The sequence below is a fragment of the Paramisgurnus dabryanus genome, chromosome 19 (genome assembly GCF_030506205.2).
Source record: "Paramisgurnus dabryanus chromosome 19, PD_genome_1.1, whole genome shotgun sequence".
Lineage (NCBI taxonomy): Eukaryota > Metazoa > Chordata > Actinopteri > Cypriniformes > Cobitidae > Paramisgurnus > Paramisgurnus dabryanus.
The window spans coordinates 32929177-32955636 of NC_133355.1; the positions used below are offsets into that span (position 1 = coordinate 32929177).

Below are 26460 nucleotides of genomic sequence, written 5' to 3' on the forward strand. Positions count from 1 at the left end.
TAAATGTAAATTCAAAAATATATTTAATTAAGCTTTTACTTCATACAAAATGTATTTAGCATATATTTAAAATATATTTTTGGCCAAAAGAAATGTTTTTTTTTGCCATATGGGTTAAGATATTAAGTATTGTTTATTGAAATAAATAATGAAATTCAAAAGGTTTATGCTTAAAACAAGTACAAAAAAATCTGACAATGAGGTGAGAAAATGTACTTAATTTAAGTTTAAACTTATTTCAATAAACTCGACAAAAGTACATTTTTCTTAGCCCAATGTCAGAATTTTTTACTTGTATTAAGCAAAAACCTTTTGAATTTCATAATTTATTTAAGTAAACAAGACTTAATATATTAAGACACTTTGCTTATCAAGTATATTAATGTAAGCATTCTTAGATAATTCTTCTTGAAAACAAGATCAAAATATTAAGTAGCACATTCATTTTTGGAGTGTAGAACCTATGAACTTTGCATTGCTAATATGGTCTACTATTGCTGATCAATTTAAATGATAGAGGATAATTTTTGCCTTCACACAGAGGGCTTTCTCAACGTATCATCGGTCAGAATGGGTGATCTGTCACTCACAGCTCCAGGCCTTTGGTCACGGCTGCCACTAACCAACCAATCCCTGGGAAGGTTAAACATGGAGTCTGAGAGCTGCCTAGCAACGGGTTATTAGGTTATAGATTGTTTTGTCCTAATGCAATCAAAGGAAAGAGAGGTACAATTGGTCACTAGCATCTGCATGGTTTGAATTTGCATCATGTTGTCATGTTCAAGTGTCAACTTTGTCCAGCTTGTATCTCTATAACTCTATAACCTGTTATACATGCAGAGTTTACATGCTGTGTTTTGCTTTCTATAAAGTCAAGCTACAAATCAATACACACAAACAACAAATATTTGTCTAGTCAAAAAAGCAACATGACGACAGCTGACAGCATGAAAAAAGAGGGAAAAGACAATCTGCGGATAAGCAAGGGGTGAGGGGGGCAAGAGAGAGAGAGAGAGAAAGAGTGAGAGAGGGGAGGGGGGTCTGATACCAGCACCGCGTCAGACCAGAGAGGATATAGCTGAACACAACCAAAGCCAACACTTCTATTAGAAGGACAAACAGGAGCTTTACCATCAGCAGCATTGGATTATTGGATACTAAACAAGATTCGGCTGTCGGCTGGTGGGCATAGACTGAAATCCTTGTGTGTGTGTTTGTGTGTATGTTTCTGTGTGAAGAGAGAAAACAGCACAGCGTAATACAGCACTGGATCAGTGTACTGTTCATGAACACAGTTGGGGAGAATGAATCTTGACCCTGTACAGGTCATGATGGGGCCAGACTCCATGCCCAACACCTGTCCAACAACCTCCAATGGAGATAGCAAAGGACCCTGGGAGGACAGCAAGGATATACATGAAAACGACGGTCTTACAAAGAAGCCCAAATCTGTAAGTATCACATTTTTCCCTAACATTTACGTATGATCTGATTTTCCGTTTCCCACTTCTGGTGATGTCACACTTGGCAGTCTCCTTCTTGTGCGTGTAATGTTTACATAGCACACGTGTTTCCAAAGCCTTTACCTTTGCTATCCATCATCAGCGGGTAACACCATCGTATTTCTTATTTAGTAATCTTCATAACACATAAAGTTCTTGCCTGGTTGCAGATATGTACGTGTTCATAAATGAGAACCAGAAGAGATTAGGGGAGGGGATTGATATTAGGTAACAGTACTGAATGTAAGGAGATAATGCCATCTGAGGGAGAGCAGGTGTGGCTCTTTTAAGTCATCCACAGCTTATTTAGAGAGCGCTAACACCCTCATATAGATATCGAAATGCCATCTTTCAAATGCACTGGCAATGCTGGCAAGGACAGGGGTTTATCATTAAAGATCTGATTATACAGTAGTGTCCTAAAGCTTTTAGAGGACATACATTACAAAATTTTGCATGACTAAGCATAAAAGCAACGTGCACTGAGTGAAGAGATGCTTTCAACGTGCACTGCTTTATAAAAATACGTAGTTTTATACTCAGATCATGAAACATGTGTGTTGGATAAGTGTACTGGTTGTTACCGCTGTATTAACTCTCTCTCTCTCTCTCTCTCTCTCTCTCTCTCTCTCTCTCTCTCTCTCTCTCTCCTCTCCTCTCTCTCTCTCTCTCTCTCTCTCTCTCTCTCTCTCTCTCTCTCTCTCTCTCTCTCTCCTCTCTCTCTCTCTCTCTCTCTCTCTCTCTCTCTCTCTCTCTCTCTCTCTCTCTCTCTCTCTCTCAGCCTGTAGTTCTATACTTACTCTAAGCGTCACTGGCCTTTTCCAGCTCTATTAATAACCTGATCTTTGTTATCCTCTGCTATTCTCTCATTCCCTCAATACCTGATCTGTTTGTCCTAGACTGCACTATCAACATCAATAAACACAACACAACAATCCTCCACATACTGGTTTCCATTATTAATGGACAGTTTTAGTGGTAACAACATAAACAAACGGCTTTCATGCAACAGAGGTACCTTCCGGTAAACTTCCACAAAGAATCAATAACAACAAAGTTTTTTAGAGTAGTTTATTTCTGATAACAAGCAACTAAATAACAAGAAGATAAAATCAAATCAAAGCTATCAAAAACTACACTGAACTAAAGTTACCATGCAAAATGAATGTATACAATGTTAACTACAGATCCTTAAATTCTTGCCTGGCTGCCAAATAATCACAATGGTGATCCAAGCTCGCCATCTCCCCTCTTCTTTTGGAAACCCAAACAGTTGTTTTCCACGAGGTGTTTGTTCCAGAGGTCACTTTAGTCGCTAGCCAGACCGATAAATAAGCACAAACTGGAAGTTAACTTCGGGCCAGGCGTGTAACCATGACAACACACTTGCATCCGAAGAAACATCCATAGATATGTACACTAGATGTCGCCTTGGCTACGGCAGTTCATTGGACCGAATGCGTCAAATAGAGCCGCCATCTTGAAACAGGGGAACCCCGCATCAGCGTCATTGTAGGCAATGGTGTAACAGAAATAAAATCACCATAAATCGTCATGAATACGATTTTCTTGGTTTTACATTTGGTTCGTTTCATTAGTCAGACATGTATTAAGCATTGAGTCAAGAAAAAAATTACGTTTTGATATTATGAAATTCTACTTTTCCTAACTGTAATGCATAGTGCTAGTAGGCTTAACATCCATATGCAGCACAAAATTCCGGCACCGTCCATGAATTCAAAGTACAGGCGGAGATAGCAGCTTTACTCCCTATGACAAGACCTCTGTTCCAAGATGGCGGCGGTTTTGATGCATGCTTAGAACCCCAAGGCGACATCTAGTGTATTTATCTATGAGAAACATCTATAGGACATTTCACAAAAGTAATAGTTTTTATACTGTACAAACTGTATATTTTATCCTGTTCCCCAACCCTCTAGATTTAACCTCTTACAAAAATCTATATAATTTATAAGCATTTTATCTTATGGGGACTGAAAATTGTCAACCCATGAGTTCAGAAAATTACTGGGGTGACCATCTTTATGAGGCATGTAATGTATGGTAACTGTCATGAGTAGAAAGTCCTCATCTCTTTAAAAATGTTTTCTTGAATGACACCTAAACTGTGTGTTGAAATTGAAATACATTATTTAGATTTCTCAAGCCTGATTGCAAATAAAACCAATCATTTCTTTGGGTAAGTGAACGTCTTCAAAAAGAGATGGTGACATTCAAATGCATTGATAATTTAGTTTATTTTTAAGATGGTTTCTAGTTGTTGATGGTAAGAGTAAATCCTGAACTCTTTATGGTGTCTGTAACTGTAGCTAAGCTAACTGAGTGTAATTACAGTGAACCATTAATAACTCCACACTGGATTTATATATAACATCACCTCAGGAGAACAACATGGCATGCTATCATTCAAGCTTCACTTCCAACCTGTTGTCTGAAATTGAGTGTAAGCAAATAGTAATATTCTCAATATCAACATCAATAAATACACTGAATGTAAATGTATTTTCATATGTTTTACATAACAGACTGATCTCTATACACTGTACCTGTGAAATGAAGGTTGATATGAAATGTTATTTTATAAAGGTGCCGGTGAGACGGGTCAGGAAGGTGGAGGGAGGCATATTCTTTGTAAGTATTTTTAAAATGGTGTCAAGGGTCATGCAGACGTCCATCTCTACCGTCTCATTAACATCTTGTTCTGCTTGGTTCTGTACTAAACGCATGACCCACAGCATGAGTTAATACACTCCTAACAACACAATTCAGTTCATTTGTACATGAAATCACAAAAGTGCAAAAACACTGTATTTAAAAGCCATTTCTGTCTGATATATTTACATTTAGTAAGAATGCGAGGGAAAAATAAAGGGAAAAACATCTCAGTGTTGTGATCTCATACTGTAAATAAAGACACAACACTCGTCTAATCAAATAGACCTATAGCTGGAGGCAAAATTAAGGAAAAACTGGAAATGACCAACTGGAGATGATCCTGTCACATCATCCCTACACTAAGTAGTTGATAGTTCACACAAAAATGAAAATTTTGTCATTATTTCTTCAACCTTATGTTGATTTAAACCTGTATGAGTATCTGTATTCTGTTTAACACAAAAGAAGATATTTTCAGAAACAATGGTAAGCACACAGTTGACGGTAGGATAAAAGAAAAGGCAAAAGTAACATTTTTCAGAAAAACTTAAATTTAAACGATAATGAAAGTAACACAACAGAACAAGATAGATGTTTGTGTTACACTTGTTTTTATTAAATATACATGACTGTGACCTTGTAATATGTAACTGCAAACATATTTTGTTGTTTATCTTATCTTGTAATGAAATTTCATCAAATTTTAAATTTCGAATGTTTCAAAGCAACCTGACAGTACAAACTTGAATTGTTGAGAATAAAAAAAAATTTCAACAGTATGAAAACTATGAAAATTAAATTAAATAGAATAAAAAATAAGATATTGCAACAGTATTAGCAGTGGGACAAAAGTAACAAGTGTTTTTGAAAAACTGAAAAATGCAAACTTCAGGAGGTGTTACAGCACTAAATAACCAGTGGCACTGGTCAAATGCTGTGCTGATCAATACTGTAACACATGAAACCAGAAACACAAAGTGTGATTAGAAAGAAATTACTGCTTTAGAAATGTACTTACAGTGCTTGAATAAAGCTTTCCGGACATATATTGTACAAAAAATCAGCATTTTTGTCAAATCAGCAAATATTTTTATGCTACTTTTATTAAAAAAAGTTTATAAGTGATGTCAACTAGTCACAGATAAAAACTTAAAATAGTAGGTTGAATTGATTTGCAAAACCAAGTTGTTTTAACATTTTTTACAGTGTACTCACGGGAAACGATGATGAAATAACGCAATATTTGTCAGCTCTGTCAAGGGTTGCATGCTAAAGATGCTGTCATAGTTTGAAATGCTATTTGCTATTGTATTATATATGCTATTTGAAATGAATTGAACAATCTGAGAAAATCACTTTGGTTCTCCCCATCCATTGACTTCCATAATAAACTTTAAATAACAATAAATTATAAAATGTTTAAATGTTTGTATTGTGTGGGATAAACAAAATTCGTGCACTATTAACAATGACATTTTTTGTTTTAAAATATTTAATTTAGTTTGAGAGATTGCATTTGTAACAAAATATGCATGTTCCCGCTAAACCCCAGACAGGTATCATGGATTGTAATTGCAACAATTAAATTTTTAACACATATGAAGTGGTTATATTGTGAATATAGGTTTTATTTATATATACATACACACACTCACCTAAAGGATTATTAGGAACACCTGTTCAATTTTTCATTAATGCAATTATCTAATCAACCAATCACATGGCAGTTGCTCCAATGCATTTAGGTTCTGGTCAAGACAATCTCCTGAACTCCAAACTGAATGTCAGAATGGGAAAGAAAGATGATTTAAGCAATTTTGAGTGTGGCATGGTTGTTGGTGCCAGACGGGCCAGTCTGAGTATTTCACAATCTGCTCAGTTACTGGGATTTTCACGCACAACCATTTCTAGGGTTTACAAAGAATGGTGTGAAAAGGAGAAAAAAATCAAGTATGCGGCAGTCCTGTGGGTGAAAATGCCTTGTTGATGCTAGTGGTCAGAGGAGAATGGGCCGACTGATTCAAGCTGATAGAAGAGCAACTTTGACTGAAATAACCACTTGTTACAACCGAAGTATGCAGCAAAGCATTTGTGAAGGCACAACACGCACAACCTTGAGGTGAATGGGCTACAACAGCAGAAGACCCAACCAAGTACCACTCATCTCCACTACAAATAGGAAAATGAGGCTACAATTTGCAACAGCTCACCAAAATTGGACAGTTGAAGACTGGAAAAATGTTGCCTGGTCTGATGAGTCTCGATTTCTGTTGAGACATTCAGATGGTAAAGTCAAAATTTGACGTAAACAGAATGAGAACATGGATCCATCATGCCTTGTTACCACTGTACAGGCTGATGGTGGTGGTGTAATGGTGTAGGGGATGCTTTCTTGGCACACTTTAGGCCCCTTAGTGCCAATTGGGCATTGTTTAAATGCCACAGCCTACCTGAGCATTGTTTCTGACCATGTCCATCCCTTTATGACCACCATGTACCCATCCTCTGATGGTTAGTTCCAGCAGAGATGTTCACAAGTCTTTGAGCTTGAGTCCAAGTCAAGTCTGAAGTCTCTTAGCTTGAGTCCAAGTCAAATGTCAAGTCTCGTTGTAACAAATAAAACTCTAATAACAAATAAAGAAATTACAAACATTTATAAAAAAGAGGTCTAAAATTAGCATAAGGTACAGAAATTAAATTAAATGGCACAGCAGCGGCCGGTGCAGTCGACATGTATGTTCGCGGCCACGCGCGCAGAGAAGATACGTCACGTGTTACGTCGTGGGCAGGTTGTAGGTAACGGAGGGAGGGGAATAACAGCGAGCTCATCAGGCGTTACCTAAAAATAAACATTGTTCAGGAATCGCGCGGCTCGAGTCCAAGTCGAGTTTGAAGTCTTTGAGGACAAGTCTCAAGTCGAGTCTGAAGTCACTGTGTGTCCCCATCTCTGACTCCCAGCAGGATAATGTACCATGTCACAAAGCTTGAATCATTTCAAATTGGTTTCTTGAACCTGACAATAAGTTTACTGTTTTAAAATGGCCCACACAGTCACCAGATCTCAACCCAATAGAGCATCTTTGGGATGTGGTGGAACCGGAGCTTCCTGCCCTGGATGTGCATTCCACAAATCTCCATCAACTGCAAGATGCTATTCTATTAATATGGGCCAACATTTCTAAAGAATGCTTTCAGCACCTTGCTGAATCAATGCCACGTAGACTTAAGGCAGTTCTGAAGGCGAAGGGGGGTCAAACACAGTATTAGTATGGTGTTCCTAATAATCCTTTAGGCGAGTGTGTGTGTATATATATACTAGTCAACATTTGAAGTGGATCAAAAACGTTTATCAAATTTGTCCTAAGACAAGAACGGGTACTGGGTACTGGTTTTAAGACAACTTTTAGGAAAGGTTTTGATCCACTTCAAATGTTGACTAGTGTATATACGCCATTTAAGAAAAGGGGGAAATCTATTTGGAATATTTCCTGTTTGTAAAGGTCATTGCAGGTGCTGGTTGATCTGAGGGTTGCATGGTGAATGCATTCTTTTTTATTTGTTTTCTAAAAGTTGTCTCTGGTGTTATTTAGTTGGTGCAGATTTTAAATATTTTAATCAAAATTTTAATAAATAATATTTCCTAAATGTCCTCCGATCTTGAAATCATCATGATGGCAGCCTCCATTTTAGAAAAGACTGGATTGAGGCTAATTTGTTACTGGTGTTACTGTCTTTTTACTTCAAATATTTGTAACACCACAGAAATAAGTGGACGTTTCACCAATGTTTTATTATATTTTTTAGTATTTAAAATTAAATAAAGCTAAATGTTATTAAGCTTCATTTGAATGGATATATAAAAATTAAACTTATTTTAAATGCATAACAATACATTTTATTAAAAGAAAACAAACAAGCATTTTTAAATTGCTGCCTCTCATTTGCTACCCCAATTGAAGAATGACCAATCAACTGTGTTGTTACCATCATTCATCAAAATATCTTCTTTTGTGTTTAACAGAATAAAGAAACTCAGACAGGTTTAGAACAACATGAGGGTGAAGAAATGAATGACAGAAATTTCATTTTTGTCTGAATTCACCATGCTAACAGGATGAGATGTATTGGCATTACCGAAGATGCCAATGATGAAATAATAAATATGATAAATGATAAATAAATGATGAAAAACTATATTGCTTATTGTTAGTTCATGTTAGCATCTGCCCTGTAACGCATATACTAATGTTAACAAATACAACCTTATTGTAAAATGCTAGCAAACAAACTATCAAAAGCTTTAGTGAAGTAGTCAGCGGTCTTTTTGCCTCCACAAAAAATAAAAACGTCACAATGTTTACTTACTAAAAAAGGGTCTATTAGACAACCAGAATCACATTATTTTAAGTTAAGTAGTGTCTAAAAATTAAAGGTTGCATTCTTATACAGTAGTGGGGTCAGTGAAAATATTGGCAGGTCCTGTACTGTATATTTGTGTGTTTAACTGAAGGCAAGGTAAGGAATAGATTGAATGTTTATCATGCATAATGAATTGAGTGACCACACAAGAGAGGGATTTGAATATCTAATAATCACATATGTGATTGATTATTAAAGAAAGCATATAATGTCGGTAGGTATATGTGTATAGTAATACATTCGGTAAGTGGGCCATAACAGTGTAAGTCAGATCCTGAGTAACACATCAATGTTCACTTGTTTCTGTTGGTTGTCATTGATTTTTAGACTAAATGTTCCTCTCTAGTGTTGTGCTGACTGATTCAATCCAAATCCAGTCATTCCTACAAACCCATTCTCCCTGCAATCGTGCCATATAATGGCCACTCATCCACTCACATTCCCAGTAATGTCTAATGTCTATAAACACCAATCAAAAACTCTCCCATAAAACCTCTCCGGATGTCCCAGCATGAGTGAAGCGTCTCATCTGGAATGACATATCATTCTCCTGTTCTTTAGGGAAAAAGGCTTTTACTCGCCACAGATCCACTCACACAGGCTAGCTTTGTTCCCATAACCCCCACAGGCAGCACATCTTCATCTGGTTGGAGGGTGGTCGCTGGATTTAGGTCGTGTCAGGCAGCACGCACAGCAATCTGGCTGCGTCATACGGTAGCCCCTTTCCAAATTTAACTAGCCTTTCTCTTCCTGGTGGTTTCCTGTGACATACTGAGCTGTCAGCTGATAGGTGGACCATGTGACAGACTGCATGTACTGTGTGTTTATGCTGGGAATCACATTACTAACTACAACAACATCTGATACTTTCACCAACAGTGTGGTATACAAGCACTCATGAAAACATTAGATAGAAGTGTGATATAACTGTGTTGTTTTGATTGATCTGCATCACTATGTTGTCGGTTCCAGCTACATATTTAAATACCCTGTTTAAAAGATTAGTTCATTGGCCTGTTGATTAACCTAGTCATCAATTATATCTTTTGAAGGTGAGTTATAAATACAGTTATAAATGCAGATAAAGGTCTGATACTCTATGGAGCCGAAAAGTAAAACTTTTAAGTCCTAACTAATTGCTAGTTTGACTAATTTGTTTGACTTGACGTGGCATCGTGCAGATTGGTGGTATGACACATGAAGGTATCGTGAGAACAGTGCCAATGGTTTACAGAGAGACTGCATTGTATGTGATAGTGTGCACAGATAAATAAATGGCATACTGTTTATCAACCTAGCAAGCATGAATTTATAATGGACAATATATTTTTATAGCATTCTTTGTTATACAAATAAAAATGTTAATTGTGTGTTCAAGTTGGGTTATAAGCATCAACTAATGTGTGAAGTTGAAATTGTTTTGTTTAATATTTATTAACATGTACCAAAATGAATAAATTCTGTAGAAGTATTTATTTATTTATTGTCAGTTCAAGTTATAACTAATGAAGTGAACACTTTATCTTATTGCATAATGTTACTTAAACGTTTAATTAGTAAAGGTGTAGTTTGATAAAACTTTTTAACCTTTTATATCTAAATATTCACGGCTGGTAATTTTTTTCATTGGCAGATGTAGCAAGAAGTTAGTTTAAGGCCCTGACTAGAGATAAAGAGTGACAGTAACAATAATCCCAACTTTCTCAGTCCTGCTTGATCAAGTCTGAATGTCTAAATGATATAATAATAACACATGAACTGGCTTTGATCTGACTGCTTGCTTGAATAGAGGACTACTGCGCTTCAACCTGTCCTCTCTATCTCTTCTGGCTTTCTCTGTCTTGTTTTAAAGCAGACTTTATCTGAGCGTTAAGACTAGGGTTGCCAACTTTCTCACTATGAAATTTAGGACAAAAGGTGGCCTGACGCAGCATTGACGATATGCTTTGTGTATAAGTATATTTAAGTCATTTGTCAAAAGATAGCTAATCTTCTTATTAATTATTAATTAAATACTAATTAATAACTCTTATGCCTTGGAAACATACGGTAGGTTTATTAACCCTTGTGGGTTTTTCAAATTTACTACCATTTCCAAGGGCGTCAGTTTGTGTTGAAAAGTGGTGGGGACAAAAGATCAGATGAAAAAACATTATAGCAGGATGGGAAAAATATTGAATAACGGGGCATCAAAAATGGGCATAAAACCCTCAACAATGTCGATTGCACATGTAACAGTCCCTGCAACACCAGCTCAACCGAACAGTGCCAAAGCACCATACTATAGACAGCAGATACCAAATGTAAGTGATTTTGTGCATAAATCTGCCAATGGGGTAAGCAAAACATTTTTCTTAAACAATATTTTTCAAGAAAAATTCAAGAAAAAAATGCTCACCCCATTGGCAGATTTTTTGCTTGTTTTATGCACAAAATCACTTAAATTTGATATTTTTGATTTAAAAACTAGATTATTTTTGTCTTGTTTTCAGTAGAAAAAAAGATGTATTTTCTTGATAAGCAAAATGACGTAAGAGAAAATAAGTCAAATTTTTAGACAAAAACTATACAATTTAAGTGAATTTGTGCTTAAAACAAGCAAAAATATCTGCCAATGGGGTGAGAAAATTTTGCTTAAATTAAGTGTTTAAGAAAAAAGAAATCTTATTTTTAGATTTTTTTCTCACCCCATTAGCAGATTTTTTTGCTTGTTTTAATCACAAATTCACTTAAATTGTATATTTTTTTGTCTCATTTTTGCAGTGTAAGTCGCACAGGTATTGTTTGATTTTTCAGAACATTTTAACCAAATGCTTTCAAAAAGTGGTGGGGACAAAATCAGACATTTCAAAAAGTGGTGGGGACATGTCCCCAGCGTCCCCAGTGTAAATGACACCTATGACCATTTCGGTTGTTCGTGTACAAAAAGCCACAAAATTATACGGCTGAAAAAATGTATCAGATTTCCTTTTTATTCATAAATCTGTTAATCAACCTCACTACTGATGAACACTACCAAATGTTTACAAATATTTCAGGATTTTTGAACTCTTTAATTGCCAAGTTCATCAGTGATGTCACTGATTTGAGAAAAAACACACAAAATGAGAGATTTTCAATATAAAAAGTGATTGTGGACTGGATTTTTTTCTCCCTTTTTCACAGTTTTGGGCATGTCAAAGATTAGTAAAAACATTGGCTTTCAAGCATTTTTAGTTATTTGAGCAGCATCAGATTTAATATTTTTCTCCCTAATTAGTATTATATATTTAATTGCAAAGCCATGACACCTTATTATCATGCATTCTTGATTGTTGGTGGTTTTTCCATTTGCTAAGAGGTAAAATTTGTCATTTTTACTGTTGATCACCATGTGTCACTACTAACCCTTTAGTAGACCTGTCCAAAAAACAGATGTATGAAGTATAACAGTATATTAGAGAGAGAGTTTGTGTGTGTGGGGTGGGGGGGTACCTGGTAATTATTACGTTGTGGGGACCAATTGATAGGAATACCAGTAAATTTGTGACTCTGTGGGGACATTTTGAGGTCCCCATGGGGAAACAAGCTTATTAATCAAACAGAATGATGTTTATTGAGAGTTTAAGGTACCAGAAAGTTTTCTGTGATGGTTGGGTTTAGGGTTTGGGTTAGGGGAAGGGAATAGAATATAAAGTTTGTACAGTATAATGGCACGCATGAGCACACACACAAATATGCTGTTATACACCATACAACTTAATGTACATGCCAGAAATTAAGCTCTGTTTTTTGCACAGGCCTACTGAAGGATTAATGGTGGCACATGGTGATCAACGGTAAAAATAAAACATTTTACCACTTGACAAAAGGAAAAACCACCAACAATCAAGAATGCATTATAAAAAGGTTTCATGGCTTTGCAATAAAAATGTTTTTGTTATAATGGAAGTCAATAGGACAAAAAAGCCACAAACAACTAATTAGGGAGAAAAAAATGAAATCTGATGCCGCACAAAAACTAAAAATGCATGAAAGCCAATGTTTCTAGTAAGCTTTGACATGCCAAAGACTGTAAAAAAGAAACAAAATCTAGTCCACAATCACTTTTTATATTGAAAATCTGTCATTTTTTTGGTTTTTTTCACAAATCGGTGTCATCACTTAAGAGTTAAAATCCTGAAATTTTTGTTAACATTTTGTAGTTTTGATCTGTACTGAGGTTGATTAGCAGATTTATGCAAAAAAAAGAAAAACAAATTCAACTGATACATTTTTACATCTGTTTAATTCAGTAGCTTTTTTGTACACAAACAACCCGAAAGGGTAGTAAATTTGCCCACAGTATGTTGTTGAGTTTTTGAAAGATTTCAAAGCATTTTCTCAAAATATGTGTCAAAATAAGATTTGTCACCAAAAATCATTCAATTTGTTGAAACAGAGAAAGTTGTGGCCAAATTAAGACAAAAAAATTGCCCCTCAACAACCCATAAGGGTTTTGATAGACCCGCACCACACATACGCAACCCAGGCAACGGTGTTGGTTAATAGACACGCCCCTTACTGCTGATTGGCTACAAGTGTGTTTTGGTAGTCGGCCCGACTCCCTTTTCAAAGCGTTTTTCAGAAATCGTGCACTCTGCCTTTAAACCTATACAGATTATGCTTGAAGGGGTCTGTGATTGGAGATCATTATCAAGTGTTGTGATAATGCACTGCTGCTGTTGCTGCTTGTGGCGCTGCAAGGACTGACATGTGGATGACATCAAAGTACTGCGAAACTATTTCGATAGCAGTCGTCCCATACAGGACGTTCTTTTTTACACATTTTTTTTTATCCTATTTAACAAATTATGTGTGATTTCGTGTTGATTTTGTGTTTAAATAAATAAAAGGACAACACAAGATGTGTAAAAACAACACAAAGAGATGTTTCATTTAATGTGTTGTCGTTTACTAGACATAACATGTGTTGTTTTAACACATTCATTTAAGAGCAACTGTGAAACATGTTCTTATTTTGTTGATCTAAAGTACAGTATATTAACCTAATGAGAAATATAAAAATGATGCTTTCAAAAGTCTGAAACATGGATGTTAACTTTTTTACTTACAGGCTATATGCTAAAAATGTTTAATGAATGTCTCTTATTGTGCCTGTTTAGCCTAAACCAGAGAACGCAGTCACCATAGCCGTATCATCACGGGTTTTGTTTCGCACAGACATCGAACAGAAAGTGTATGAAGAGAAAGGAGTGGAGGAATATCTCAGATATCAGATCCAACATGAGAACGAACCTTTAGCTCCTGGTCCAGCATTCCCATTTGTTAAGGTAATAATGTGCTATTTGTTAACTTGTTTTTAGGCAGATCATGTTTTATCAAATTTAACAATGAGTTGTGTGAAATGTTAAACACTGTTCTTATATATATATATATATATATATATATATATATATATATATATATATATATATATATATATATATATATACAATACTGACCGTTCACATAGCCTTGATTATATGTTGCAGACATGAGAGTAAAACTCTGAATAAACAGGAAATTACAAATCCATTTATAACTGACAGTATTTTTCCAAAGCAATTTGATATCATTTGTTTGAATCAGATGTACATTTTTCCCACACTAATGGTAGTGTTAGAAAGTCCAAATCTTTTTTGTGAACCGGTTCTTTCAGACAGTTCGTTTTAAGGAACCGCTTCAAAAAAATGATTCACCAGTTCTTTATCATCCTCACGTAATAATGTCATTCATATTTTCTATCATTCAGGAGGGTAAATGTTCTCCTATGAAGAATTGATACATTAGATACAGATTACTCTCTCTTATTTAGAATCAGAATGACTATTGAGCACATCTGAAAGTGAATAACTTGTGGATCATTGCTGTCTCTCTTTTAAACAATTCAGTCTGATTTGGTGTACTGATTTAAAATAATGGTTTAAAAACGGTTAAAAAGAATGATTCATTCACTAACTCTTGGGTTTGCTAGCACTGTTCTCTAACAGTTGACTTTAGTAATATTGGCGGTATTGTTTGTTGACGATTTAATGTTTTTGAAAAAATTGGGGTAAAATCTATGCCACCGCTTGCAGTACCTAATTTCACTTTGTCTTTGTCTTAGGCACTGGAGACAGTGAACATCCAATTACGAGAACTTTATCCAGCCAGTGAGGAACTTTTTGACATTGTGCTGGTAACTTACAACCATGCCCACGTAGGGGTGAGACTCATCAACACCATCAACTACCACAGTAAGAATCCTTACTGACCGTTCCCATACCCTTGATTCTTACTATATATAAACATACACACTGTCTGACAGGACGAATGCTGGACAATAACCTGCTAATGTACTGTCTGCACAGTACAAATATTTATGACAAACTGATGACTTTGCAGAGCAAGGAAAATAAATACACCATTCCGAGGACACAAAAGCATGCAAAAAGTTATTGTTTATTCTGATTTCATTGAAGATAAATCTCCAGCTGCCCAATCAAATCTTCCCACAGAGATGCATGAGACACCTCTAACCTTTGTATTTCAAACCAGCCACTTCCTGCTTGCTTCCCTGCAGTGCCACAGCTGGAGCGGTTTTGAACGTTCCGGTGGCTAAATCGTAGAAAAACAAACATTGGCCCATCTCTTGGCCTTTATTTGAACAAAATAACAAATATGTGGATATGGATTGACGTTTACATTTGAAGTTAGAAAGTCACAGCATTGCAGTTCTTCCCATTCTATCATTATGTCAAAATATAATCTTGTTTTTTTTATATTAATCGAGAGCCAATGTGTCAAATCCCATGATTAGGTTATGAGACTTCAATTGGATTTCACAAACACGGTCGCACACTCAACATTTTCTGTTTATTATATTTGGCTGTAAATCAAACATCTAGAAGAAGAATCCATCAGATACATGAACGAACATTTGATATGTAATATCTTAAAAAAGTCCCCAATGATCCACTTCTAATCTCACTAGGGAACATGTTGTGTTGTGCTTATGAACCCCATTACCCTGAACAAAAACAAGAAATCATCACATTCATGAATATCAGCTGACGTCACTCACATCACAAACTTGTCTTCCGCCTAGAAGCTATGCCTTCTATATTTTGTGAGCATCAAAATTTTCTATACAACACTGAGAAGGCCTGACACAACATGATATTTTGCTGGAGGTATCACCTGTGTCTCTACTCGTGAACTCGAGCAATAAGAACATGGTTTGTGTACACAGAGTTTATTAAAAAGAAAGGTTTTGAAAAACGGGCTTTGGCTGTTTTGGTGTCCGCTCATCAGTCAAGATGTATCGACCTTGAATGCGACATAAGGAGGGAGGAGAGTAAAGATGTCAGGCTCAAAGAACACAGAAGATCCCAGTGCAGATAACAGAAAGTTTTATTGAAATAATAATGTATGCAAAACTGACAGTGGCACGTCTCGGCATAAAGCCACACCAGGGCAGACGGCTAAGTAGGGGAGCACACACTTGCACAGGGGAGAAAAACCACACACGTTCGGGCTCCGGCCGACAGCGAACGGTGGGAGAGAGTATATGTGGGGCTATCCACAGAACGCCAGGGAAAAAGCGACAATCCGGCAACAGGCACTCGAGGCAGATGGGAAGAGGAGATCCTGCGGCGGGCAGAGAGAGAGAGAGCGTTAGTGGTGCTGAAGGGAGAAGCCGGGCAGCTTCAGGGCTGAAGGACCCTCCTGCTGGACAGCGGCAATGCCACGGCGAGTGTGCGCTACTGCAAGCACAAAAGGCAGTCACAAAAGCAGGTAGATGGAGAGTAGTCCGTAACAGATGGATGAGAAACAGATCAGAGGGCCGTCGAGTGAACAAAGACTTCAGCAAAACTCCCGGGTAGCAGAGAGCACAGACTGGGGGTAGGAAAGAATAAATTTATTAACTAGAAACAGAGACAGGACAGGACAGGACAGGACAGGACAGGACAGGACTGGAAACTAGCAGAGCTAGTAATTTGGCGAGTACACACAAAGACGAACTTGCAATGAACAAAAGACACACAGGGATTAAATACTAAACCGATTGGGCATGAAAATAAGCTGCAGGTGAGGGACGCAGGTGAAGGAAATGACACTAATGACACCCGTGACAGAGACGCGCACGTGTGAAACTGACAACACAGAAACACAAACAGAGAAACAAAAATACAGCAGTCAATCAAACCAAAGTCATGACAAAAGATGGATAGCTCCTAAAGCATAGTTACCATATAAATGCTTGGATAATTCGTTGTTCTCAATGCTCGCGTTCATGTGTAGAAATCCAGGTGATACTTCCAGCAAAGTTTCATGTTGTGTCGTGCCTTCTTGGTATTGTAAAAATAGTGGTAGTTCGGTAGCAGTGGACAGCGGCTGGAAGAACGCATCAGGGATCGAGTAGGCATTACACCCTAACCAAGATATTTTTTTCATGGTAGTCGAGGTGCGAAATGTTGTCTTCCGTAGCCATTTCCTGTATCCGTAAGGATCATAGACAGTAAAAGATAAGACATCCATAAATTGTACCAAGCTAGCCAATGCTTGTCAGTAGCCTACTGGTACTCGGTAAGTACTCAGGATGACGGCAGTAAGCTGGAAAAAGAGCGGATGACGTAAAAGGTCACATGACTGATATTCATCAATTAATTAATTACAACCTTTAGTCTGTTGGGATACATCTCTAGTAACTTCGCACATCTAGACTCTGCAATATTAGCCCACTCTTCTTTGCAGAACTTTTCAAGTTCACTTAAATTTAATGGTGTCTGTTTATGGACTGCATTCTTCAAGTCATTCCACAGATTTTCAATGGGGTTTTAAGTCTGGGCTCTGACTAGGCCATGCAAGGACATTCACCTTTTCTTCCTTTAACCACTGTGCAGTCAGTTTTGCTGTATGCTTCGTGTCATTGTCATGTTGGAAGGTAAACCTTCTTCCCAATGACAACTTTCTGGTAGAGAGCAGCATATTTTCCTCAAGAATTGACGATATTTTGCCCCATCCATTTTTCCTTCTATACTAACAAGTGCTCCAGTTTTTGTTGCAGAGAAAAACCCCCATTACAGAATATTACCACCTCCATGTTTTACTATAGGAATGGTGTTATTTGGATGGTGAGCTGTGTTGGATTTCCACCAGACATATCGTTTGGTGTTGAGGCCATAACATCTGACCATAACACAAAGCTTGGCAAAAGCTTTGGCAAAGCTCAGTTGTGACTGAATGTTGCTTTTCTTGAGCTGTGGCTTTTCTCTTGCAACCCTCCCATACAAGACACATTTATGAAGAATTTGTGATATTATTGTCACATGCACATAATGACCACTCTTCGTCATAAAACACCTGCAACTGTTTCAGAGTTGCTGTAGGCCTCTTGGCTGCCTTTCTGACCAGTTTCCTCCTGGTTGTTTCACCTAGTTTGGAGCGACATCCTGATCCAAGGAAAGTCTGTGTTGTACCAAATACATTCCACTTCTTAATAATAGATTTCACTGTGCTTCTAAGTGTTGTTAAATCCTTTGAAATGTTTTTGTATCCATCTCCTGGCTTGTGCCTTTCTACAACTTTATCCCTGAAATTTTTTGACAATGCCTTGCCACCCATAGTGGATAGTTTGCTTCAGTTGCACTACCAAGGACTGACATGCTCCAGAAAAGCTAGTTTCATGCTAAGCCAATCAAAATGACCACAGCTGAAAGTCAGATGAGTTTGTATGCAATTGACAAGGTGATTAGCTACACTTGATAAAGCTCACAAGTTATTTTTTTGGAGGGGGTGATCCTTTCTCTAACTCCCCTACTGAAAAATCCAGCTAAGACAAGCATAAGCTGGTGAGCTGGTTTTAGCTGTTCTCCAGCTTGGTTTTAGCTGGTTTTGCTGGTGTATGAAGCTGGTTTTGCTGGTGTAGCAAGCTGGTCTAGCTGTGTTTTGGTCACTGTTTAAGCTGGTCTAGCTGGACTTAGCTGGTCAGGCTGGAAGACCAACTGGCCCACCAGCATGACCAGCTTTGTCAGGCTGGCAGGACCAGCATAACCACCTAAAACCAGCTACCAGCTTATCTGGTCTTAGCTGGATTTTTGAGTAGGGTCAGTGATTCTGTTTTTTTGTTTTTTAATTTTTTATAATATATTGGTGTTATATCTATTACTTGGATATTATAATTTGAATGGAGTAAATACATCTAGATAAAACAAAGAGTGTGCCTGTGCTCATTTCAGGCTGCAAAGCAATACAATTTGATTATTTTAAAGGGGGGTGAATCTTTTCTATACCCACTGCAGTTACATCTTAACCCTCTCTTTGGCTGTTTGCTCTCCTTCGCATCAAGTATTTTTCTCATTTGGACTCTGTGGATTCTGATCCACGTCTTGTTTCCTTCTGACCAAACTTGGCAGGACACTGTCATGTAAATAACAACTGCTGATGATGTCTTGTTGAGCTGGCACAGCGCGTGCACTAATATGTCAGATGCTAAAAGAGGCGCATAACCCCAACATTCCCATCCATCTAACCTTTCCATCAGCTGAACCATGATGCCACACTGTCAACACTGAGAAGTCTCAGTTACAAAATCCTCTCATTGAAAGAAAAGAAAATCATTATAATATTTTTTATAATATATTGGTGTTATATCTATTACTTGGATATTATAATTGGCGCCGTTGTTGCTGGCATGCCGTCTGTCGCCCAGTATAGTCTTGAGTTTGTTTGTTTTAACCTCTTTTTTACTATGTTTAACACAGTGTGCTTCACCAGTATTAACCTATGATCGATGTACTCTTTTAAATTTGGAAGATATCTCATCTAAGTTGTTTAAAAACCCGGTCACCAGCTCTCACAATGCTCCACCTCCCTTTCTGATGTCGATTCCTGACTGTATACGCCGGTGGCCGTGTTCTCTACCGTGTAGAAGGCGTAAGAGACGACGTGGAAGACGGAGCGGCCTTGCTGTTAAGTTAAAACGCTACCTGCTACTCCATGGGGAGTCGCGTTTTAAACTGGGGCGTTTCGCGAAAGACCTGTCTGGGAAATGTTACCTCCGTTGGCGTTCTCTGGAACCAGTACACGGTTGGATTATCCCTGTGTTTCCCACGTTGCTGGAGCCGCTCCCGGTTTTCCGTTCACATCGACCTTTGCGTAGGGGAGTTTGTCCGGGCAATCTTCGGCCGCTGCCTCGGGCAAAACAGTCTGTGGTTTCTCCAGGACTCCCACCGCGGCTAAGGATGGCTTTGATCAACGCCAGATCGGTAATGAACAAGACTTTCATTATTAATGATTTTTTCTCTGCTCACCACCTAGATCTTCTCTTTCTGACTGAAACTTGGATTTCTCCTGGGGATATTAGCGCCTTTTCCGAAATGCTTCCGTCTAAGTGTTTGTTCTTTAATTCTCCTCGTACAACGGGACGAGGTGGAGGTTTGGCCTCCATATATAAAGACATATTTTCCTGCCGTCCCGTGGCTTCTAACGATTACAACAGTTTTGAACTTCAGTTGTTTACATTGGAGCTTTATGACTCTGTTCTGGTTGCACTGATTTATCGTCCCCCGAAGCCCAATGCGGACTTTTTAATAGACTTTGCTGATTTTTTGGGAGATATCATTCCAAAACATGATAAACTCCTGATTGTAGGAGATTTTAATGTCCATGTCTGCTGTGTAGCAGATTCATTAGCAAAGGAATTCATTAACTTACTAAATGCCTTTGATCTGACGCTTCAGGTCAATGTACCGACCCATCAGCATGGCCATACACTGGATTTAGTATTAACATATGGTTTTTCTCTGAGTGACCTAGAGGCGTGTGAAAATGGTTTCTCTGACCATAAGACTATTATGTTTATGTTTCCATCCTTTTTTAATGCTGTTATACCAGTGTCTTCATTTCGCCAGTCCCGGCATATCACACCAGCTACAAGAGAAGCCTTTTGCTCAGCGTTTAATGAAGGGAAGCAACAATCAGACGATTTTAACTGTGTTTTGAGTGCTGAAGAGCTTCTCTTCAGGTTTAATTCCATCTGTGCTAATGCTCTAGATCAAGTGGCACCTTTAAAGACACTACACAATAAACCAAAATCTGAGCCTTGGCTAAATGATTCGACTCGCTCTCTAAGGCAAAACTGCAGGAAATTTGAGCGAAAATGGAGAAAGGACAGACTTCAGGTTTCACTACAAATGTTCAGAGACTCATTAACTAATTATCAAAAAGCTGTGAAAACAGCTAAATCTATCTACTTCACTGATATTATAAACAAGAACTGCCACAAACCAAGAACTCTTTTTAATGTTTTAAATGCTGCTATCAACCCCTCCACTGGATTCACGACTGAGGCATCTACGCTTTCATGTGAAGACTTTCTTCAGTTTTTTGTACAAAAGACACATGATTTAAGAATGGGGATAAACCCAGTTCTGACTGACCCCTCAACTTTCTCCAGATGCACTGCTGTTCTTAATTGCTTTAATTCTGTTACAGATGACTATTTGATAGAAATAGTGGAACACCTCAAAGCATCAGGTTCTCCAGCTGACGTGATGCCCCCTTCTTTCCTTAAACAAGTTATCAATGTGGTTGGTCCAAATTTATTGATATTGATTAATCAATGCTTACAAATAGGCACGATCCCAGAGTTGCTAAAACATGCAACGGTTCGCCCCCTGCTTAAAAAACAGGGCATGGATCCGACTATTTTAGCAAATTTTAGGCCCATCTCAAATTTGTCTTTCATTTCAAAAATTATAGAGAAAACTGTTTTTGATCAACTGCAATCTTTTTTAGCTGACAATTTGATCTTTGAGGTTTTTCAGTCTGGGTTCAGAAAACATCATTCTACTGAAACTGCATTGTTGAAGGTCTCAAATGATATATTGTTAACATGTGACTCAGGCAACTATGCTGTTTTATTGCTTTTAGATCTTACTGCTGCATTTGATACTGTCGATCATGCTATACTTATTGATCGACTGGAATATTGTGCAGGCATTACTGGCAGTGCCTTGAAGTGGTTTAAATCTTATCTTACAAATAGAACCTTTTCAGTTAAGCTAGGAGATTATACCTCGGGTAAAGCTGCAATAACTTGTGGAGTTCCTCAAGGGTCCATTCTGGCTCCCATTCTTTTTTCTCTATATATGCTTCCACTTGGTTCCATCTTTAGGAAATATGGGCTGTCCTTTCACTGTTATGCGGATGACACACAAGTTTATCTGCCGCTAAAACGGAATTTTGATGGAATGAATGCACGGATGGCCTGCTTAAGTGATATAAAGAAATGGTTGTCGCTAAACTTTTTACATTTCAATGAGGACAAAACTGAAATTATTGTTTTTAAACCATCTGATTCTGTTACTATTGCCAATCCAAATCTGGGTGTATTATCATCATATGTTAAGCAACATGTAAAAAATTTGGGTGTGGTATTTGATGAACATATGAAATTTGAGAGACAGATTAATACTGTAGTCAAATCTTCTTTTTTTCAACTGCGGCTTCTGTCTAAAGCAAAAACCTTTCTTTCTTTTAAAAATCTTGAGAAGGTGATTCATGCGTTCATTACCTCTAGATTAGACTATTGTAACTCATTGTATGCTGGGATTAGTCAAACAGCTCTATCTCGATTACAACTGGTTCAGAATGCGGCAGCCAGACTTCTGACTAAAACTCATAAACGGGAGCATATCACTCCAATCTTACAGTCCTTACATTGGCTGCCTGTGCGCTACAGAGTGGATTTTAAAATTTTATTAATTGTGTTTAAGTCGCTAAATGGGCTGGCCCCCTCTTACATATCTGATCTACTGATTGAACGAAGTGACACAAGATCTCTACGGTCTTCCAATCAGAGACTCTTGACTATTCCTAAGACAAGGCTGAAATGCAGGGGCGATCGTGCTTTTACATCAATCGCTCCAAGACTTTGGAACAAGTTGCCCATCTCTATTAGACTGGCTCCCTCTGTGGCAAATTTTAAGTCACGATTAAAAACATACTTGTTTGATAAAGCTTTTATATCTGGTTGAGGTACTCTGTCTTTTCTTTTATCTTGTTTTATATTTTATACATTTTATTTTACATATTTTATTATTTTTAAATATTTTTACATTACGGTTGATGTGTTTTTACTTTATTTTGAGTTTGTTTTTTGTTTTTTTCTCTAATTGTGCGAGTGTTTGGTGTATCTGTTGTAAAGCACATTGGTCAACCTGTGTTGTAGAAATGGTGCTATATAAATAAATTTGACATTTGACATTTGACATTAAACATCAAATTGATTTTTTATCCATTTGATATCTATGTTGTCCACAACTAACAAACCTGTAGTGTCTAGACTCTAAAGCGTCTCTGGCTGGGACTCATGTGAATCGTTTTCTCTTGTTCTCAGATCTGTTCATTGAACGCTTCTGCATGACAGGAGGCAGCAGTCCCATTGGGTACCTGAAAGCCTGGCAAACAAACTTATACCTGTCAGCTGATGCTCAAAAGGTGCAGGAGGCTCTTGCTGAAGGTTAGCACATGCTCACATTATTTACTGATTTCTTAAATGTCATGTATGTCATTTTACTAACAGCATCAGAAGCGATCTGCTTGTTTGCAGTTGGCACAGAAAGGAGACTCTTAAAATCATGCTCATTAATATAATATCTTTAGGATATTACTGCCTTTAAATGAAATGGAACAAATAAAAAAAATTAACTAGATTTTAATTAAACAAAATTCACATATGGGGCTGAATTGCATAGTAGGGTTGCTCAATATTATCATAAACCAGGGACGGACTGGGGCTAAAAACCAGCCCTGGACTTTTTCAAAAATAGGCCCATCATCTGGCCTTTCGCAACAGACACAAGGATGTCCTGATACTGCCACAACACTGTCAGACTATCAGACAAGGTTATTTAATATTTTGTCAATGTCATATTACACTTTGATGTATAATAAGGCTGTGAAATAATGAAATGGCTAGGCCCTATTAATATTGTCTGTAAAGCTTTCACAAACAACCACCAGGTCTTTGTCAATTCCACAATACTAAACACAAAAAAGACAAGGAAAAACTGCACTCAGACAGACAGTGCAAGCTACATGTAGGATTTTTTTGATTAAACTAATATTTGGTCAACTATTTAGCCCCCTGTCTTGTATATTAGCACGTTTAGAGTCATAGCATCCGTTTAGTCTTCATTGTACCAGAAAATGTGAGCTCACTACAACCTATCTTATAAAATAAAGTCAATGAAAGAAATGAAAACCAATGCAATACGATGAATGTCCACCCACAGACTGTTTTTAAATGGGGTTGGATGAATATTTTTTGCTTTGGTGTGTGTGATTTTGGTTAGATGACAGTTGTAAGTTACAGTTTGACAAGAGTTTACAGTTTGACAAAAGCACATATTTTTGTGCAGTCGCATTAAAACAAAACATTAAGCAAACACTTTGCAGTTTGAATGATGTCCCATATGAACAAAATGACGGATTATGTATTGTTTTTACATTTCCCCTGTTCAATCGCGCCCGCGCCTCTCCCTCTCTCTCTCTCTCTCTCTCTCTCTCATACACACACATACAAATGCGCGCGCGACACACTCACATCACGTCTCTCTCCAACAGTAGTTGCGCATTACATTAATTTTCACGCAAGTTTTATTTATATTGTGTATATTATATTATAATAATGTCACGTGTCCTGCTACTACTGGCACTTAGCTCTTGCTGATGTGAAGTTAACTCGGTCTGTCCCTCATCATGACCAGGCTGTGGATGCTCAGGGCAGGCTCGCGAACATATAGACCATATGGACGCTCGCGAATTCCGGGAATCCGTGGACCAATCACGGCTAGTAGGCCGACTCTTCTTCCTTGTTTTTTTTTACAAGTAGCAGCATATAAGTGATCCTATTAGTGCCTCTGCTGTTGGCTGTTCATATTGCATTATTAGACTTTTTTGCCGTCGCCCGGGCAACGGCCCTCCGTGGAACGGCCGTTCTGGACTTTTCCAGAACGCACAGATTGCCAATCCGTCCCTGTCATAAACTTATTGTTATCGCGATGGATGTATATGCGATATCCATATCGCAAAGAGTTGCAATAACTTACATTTATTTTACATGTCTATCATTTCTATGTTGCATGCTTAGATTGTCCAAATTAGACCAATCAGAAGGTGTTTTCCACACCTTAAGTTTACTTGGATGGGCCTCCCAGGTATATTAACAACCGCCCAAGTATATCTGGCATCAAATTTAGTCTTTTTTTGTCCGTGAAAATGACACTCTTTGATAATGCCATTTTGCCTGGGAGCACGTTGTGTCTTTTCCGATGAGTTTGTTGTGCATTTGTGTGCTATGTTTCTCGATAAATTAGGTGCGACGCAAACCAAGCTCAGTGTCACATTGTATACGTCCATGTTTCTGAACTTCAGCAAAGTTGGAAAATGAGAACTATATTGTATGGCTGAAGAGCACTTAGTTTCCAGCACTTTGACCTCTGATGCAGTAACATCATCACTCCTGTGAACTCCCCCCTCTCGCTCAAATTTAGTGAGAGGGGGAGTGATGATGTTACTGCACTCCAAGGTCGAAGTGCTGCAAACTAAGTGCTCTTCCGCCATACAATATAGTTCTTATTTTTTTACAACTTAAAAATCGTTTTATTTTGTGCCATCATACGTACTTGTGTAACTACTCACAGTCTTTAAATAGGGAAAACATAGAAGTGTTTGGTGGCTTTTAAATTCATCCCTGTTTGGATCCTAAGGAATGAATGGGGCTAGGCTAAATGCTGACACATTCACAATGCGCCGTGCAATGATGAATGGCAAGCATTGAAAACAGTTGAGGTAAGAACATAGTAAAATATTGAAAAACGGGGGTGTTTTAATTTATTAAATCTATTAAAAATATCTTTCTAGCTTTTTTCAGGGCTGGAAATGGGGGGAGGGATAAGGGAGGACAGAGTATGCAGAGTTCCACCTCAAACTTGAGGTGATGAATTTTTGAAATGGTGGAATTGAAAATGAATAATATTTTAACAACTTAATGAAGTTTATTTAACTAAGTTCGGGAGAAGCATGGTCATGTAATCCAACCAATCAGCATTGAGAGGTCTATAGCATCCCTATATGATGTTAACAAAGTTTGAGAGGAACACGTTCAAGGAATCTACCTAATCATCTTGTAATTGTGACCAGCTGTCAGCAATCAGGTGTCCACCTGATCAGCATTAATGGAAACTTAATTAGACTGGTAAAAGACTCACCCATGTTCCTTGATAGTTTCGGCATTCGGTTTGTCCATTGCCACAACGTACAGGAAAAACAACAATGTCCGAGAAACAATTTTCTTCATTTGATGACATATCCCTAATCACCCAGGATGTGGTCCAAGCATCAATGCTGCTTTCCGCCACAGCAAAGAGCACTCATGCTCAAGCTGTCACACTGAAAGCCTCAGCACCTCGACCAACGAACCAAAGATCACCCTCACCTCCACCATCAAGACATCCACCATCTTCCCCAGCATCATCCTACGCTTTAGCACATCCGGCAATCCCTGCTATAGAGAAATGGACAGTAGTTAGCTTAAGACAACATCGATATCTTTTTTTCCAAGAAAATTTCTGCCGTCCCAAGCTTTTCTATCTATTTTTTAAGCCTTCTTACCCTGTCCGAGGCTGCCTCTGTTAGCAGCGCAGGCCCAGATGCCCCTACCATTTTCCCAGCTTCCCCCTCCTGCTCTTTTCAACTCTCAAGCCCCAGGCATTGAATCAAGGCTTCCTTCGCAAATGGTACCTGCCTCTTTACACCTCATTCTCTGCAACGTCGATGCCTCTACTACCAAACG

The 26460-nt window shown here is 37.8% G+C and overlaps 1 protein-coding gene across 2 annotated transcripts in view; it reads left to right on the forward strand.

Moving 5' to 3' along the window:
- Window positions 1-1062: 1062 nt before the first annotated feature.
- Window positions 1063-26460, forward strand: part of nt5c1aa (5'-nucleotidase, cytosolic IAa) — a 32980-nt gene continuing 7582 nt past the window's right edge. Inside the window, exons 1-5 of one of the 2 annotated variants that reach the window (XM_065290876.2) lie at window positions 1064-1451; window positions 4110-4154; window positions 13742-13909; window positions 14725-14854; window positions 23002-23124. In XM_065290876.2, coding sequence (XP_065146948.1) covers window positions 1305-1451; window positions 4110-4154; window positions 13742-13909; window positions 14725-14854; window positions 23002-23124 — 613 coding nt within the window. In that variant the 5' untranslated portion in view covers window positions 1064-1304. Of the gene's footprint in view, window positions 1452-4109; window positions 4155-13741; window positions 13910-14724; window positions 14855-23001; window positions 23125-26460 lie in introns of both variants that reach the window. The other variant, XM_065290877.2, reaches the window with a different exon arrangement.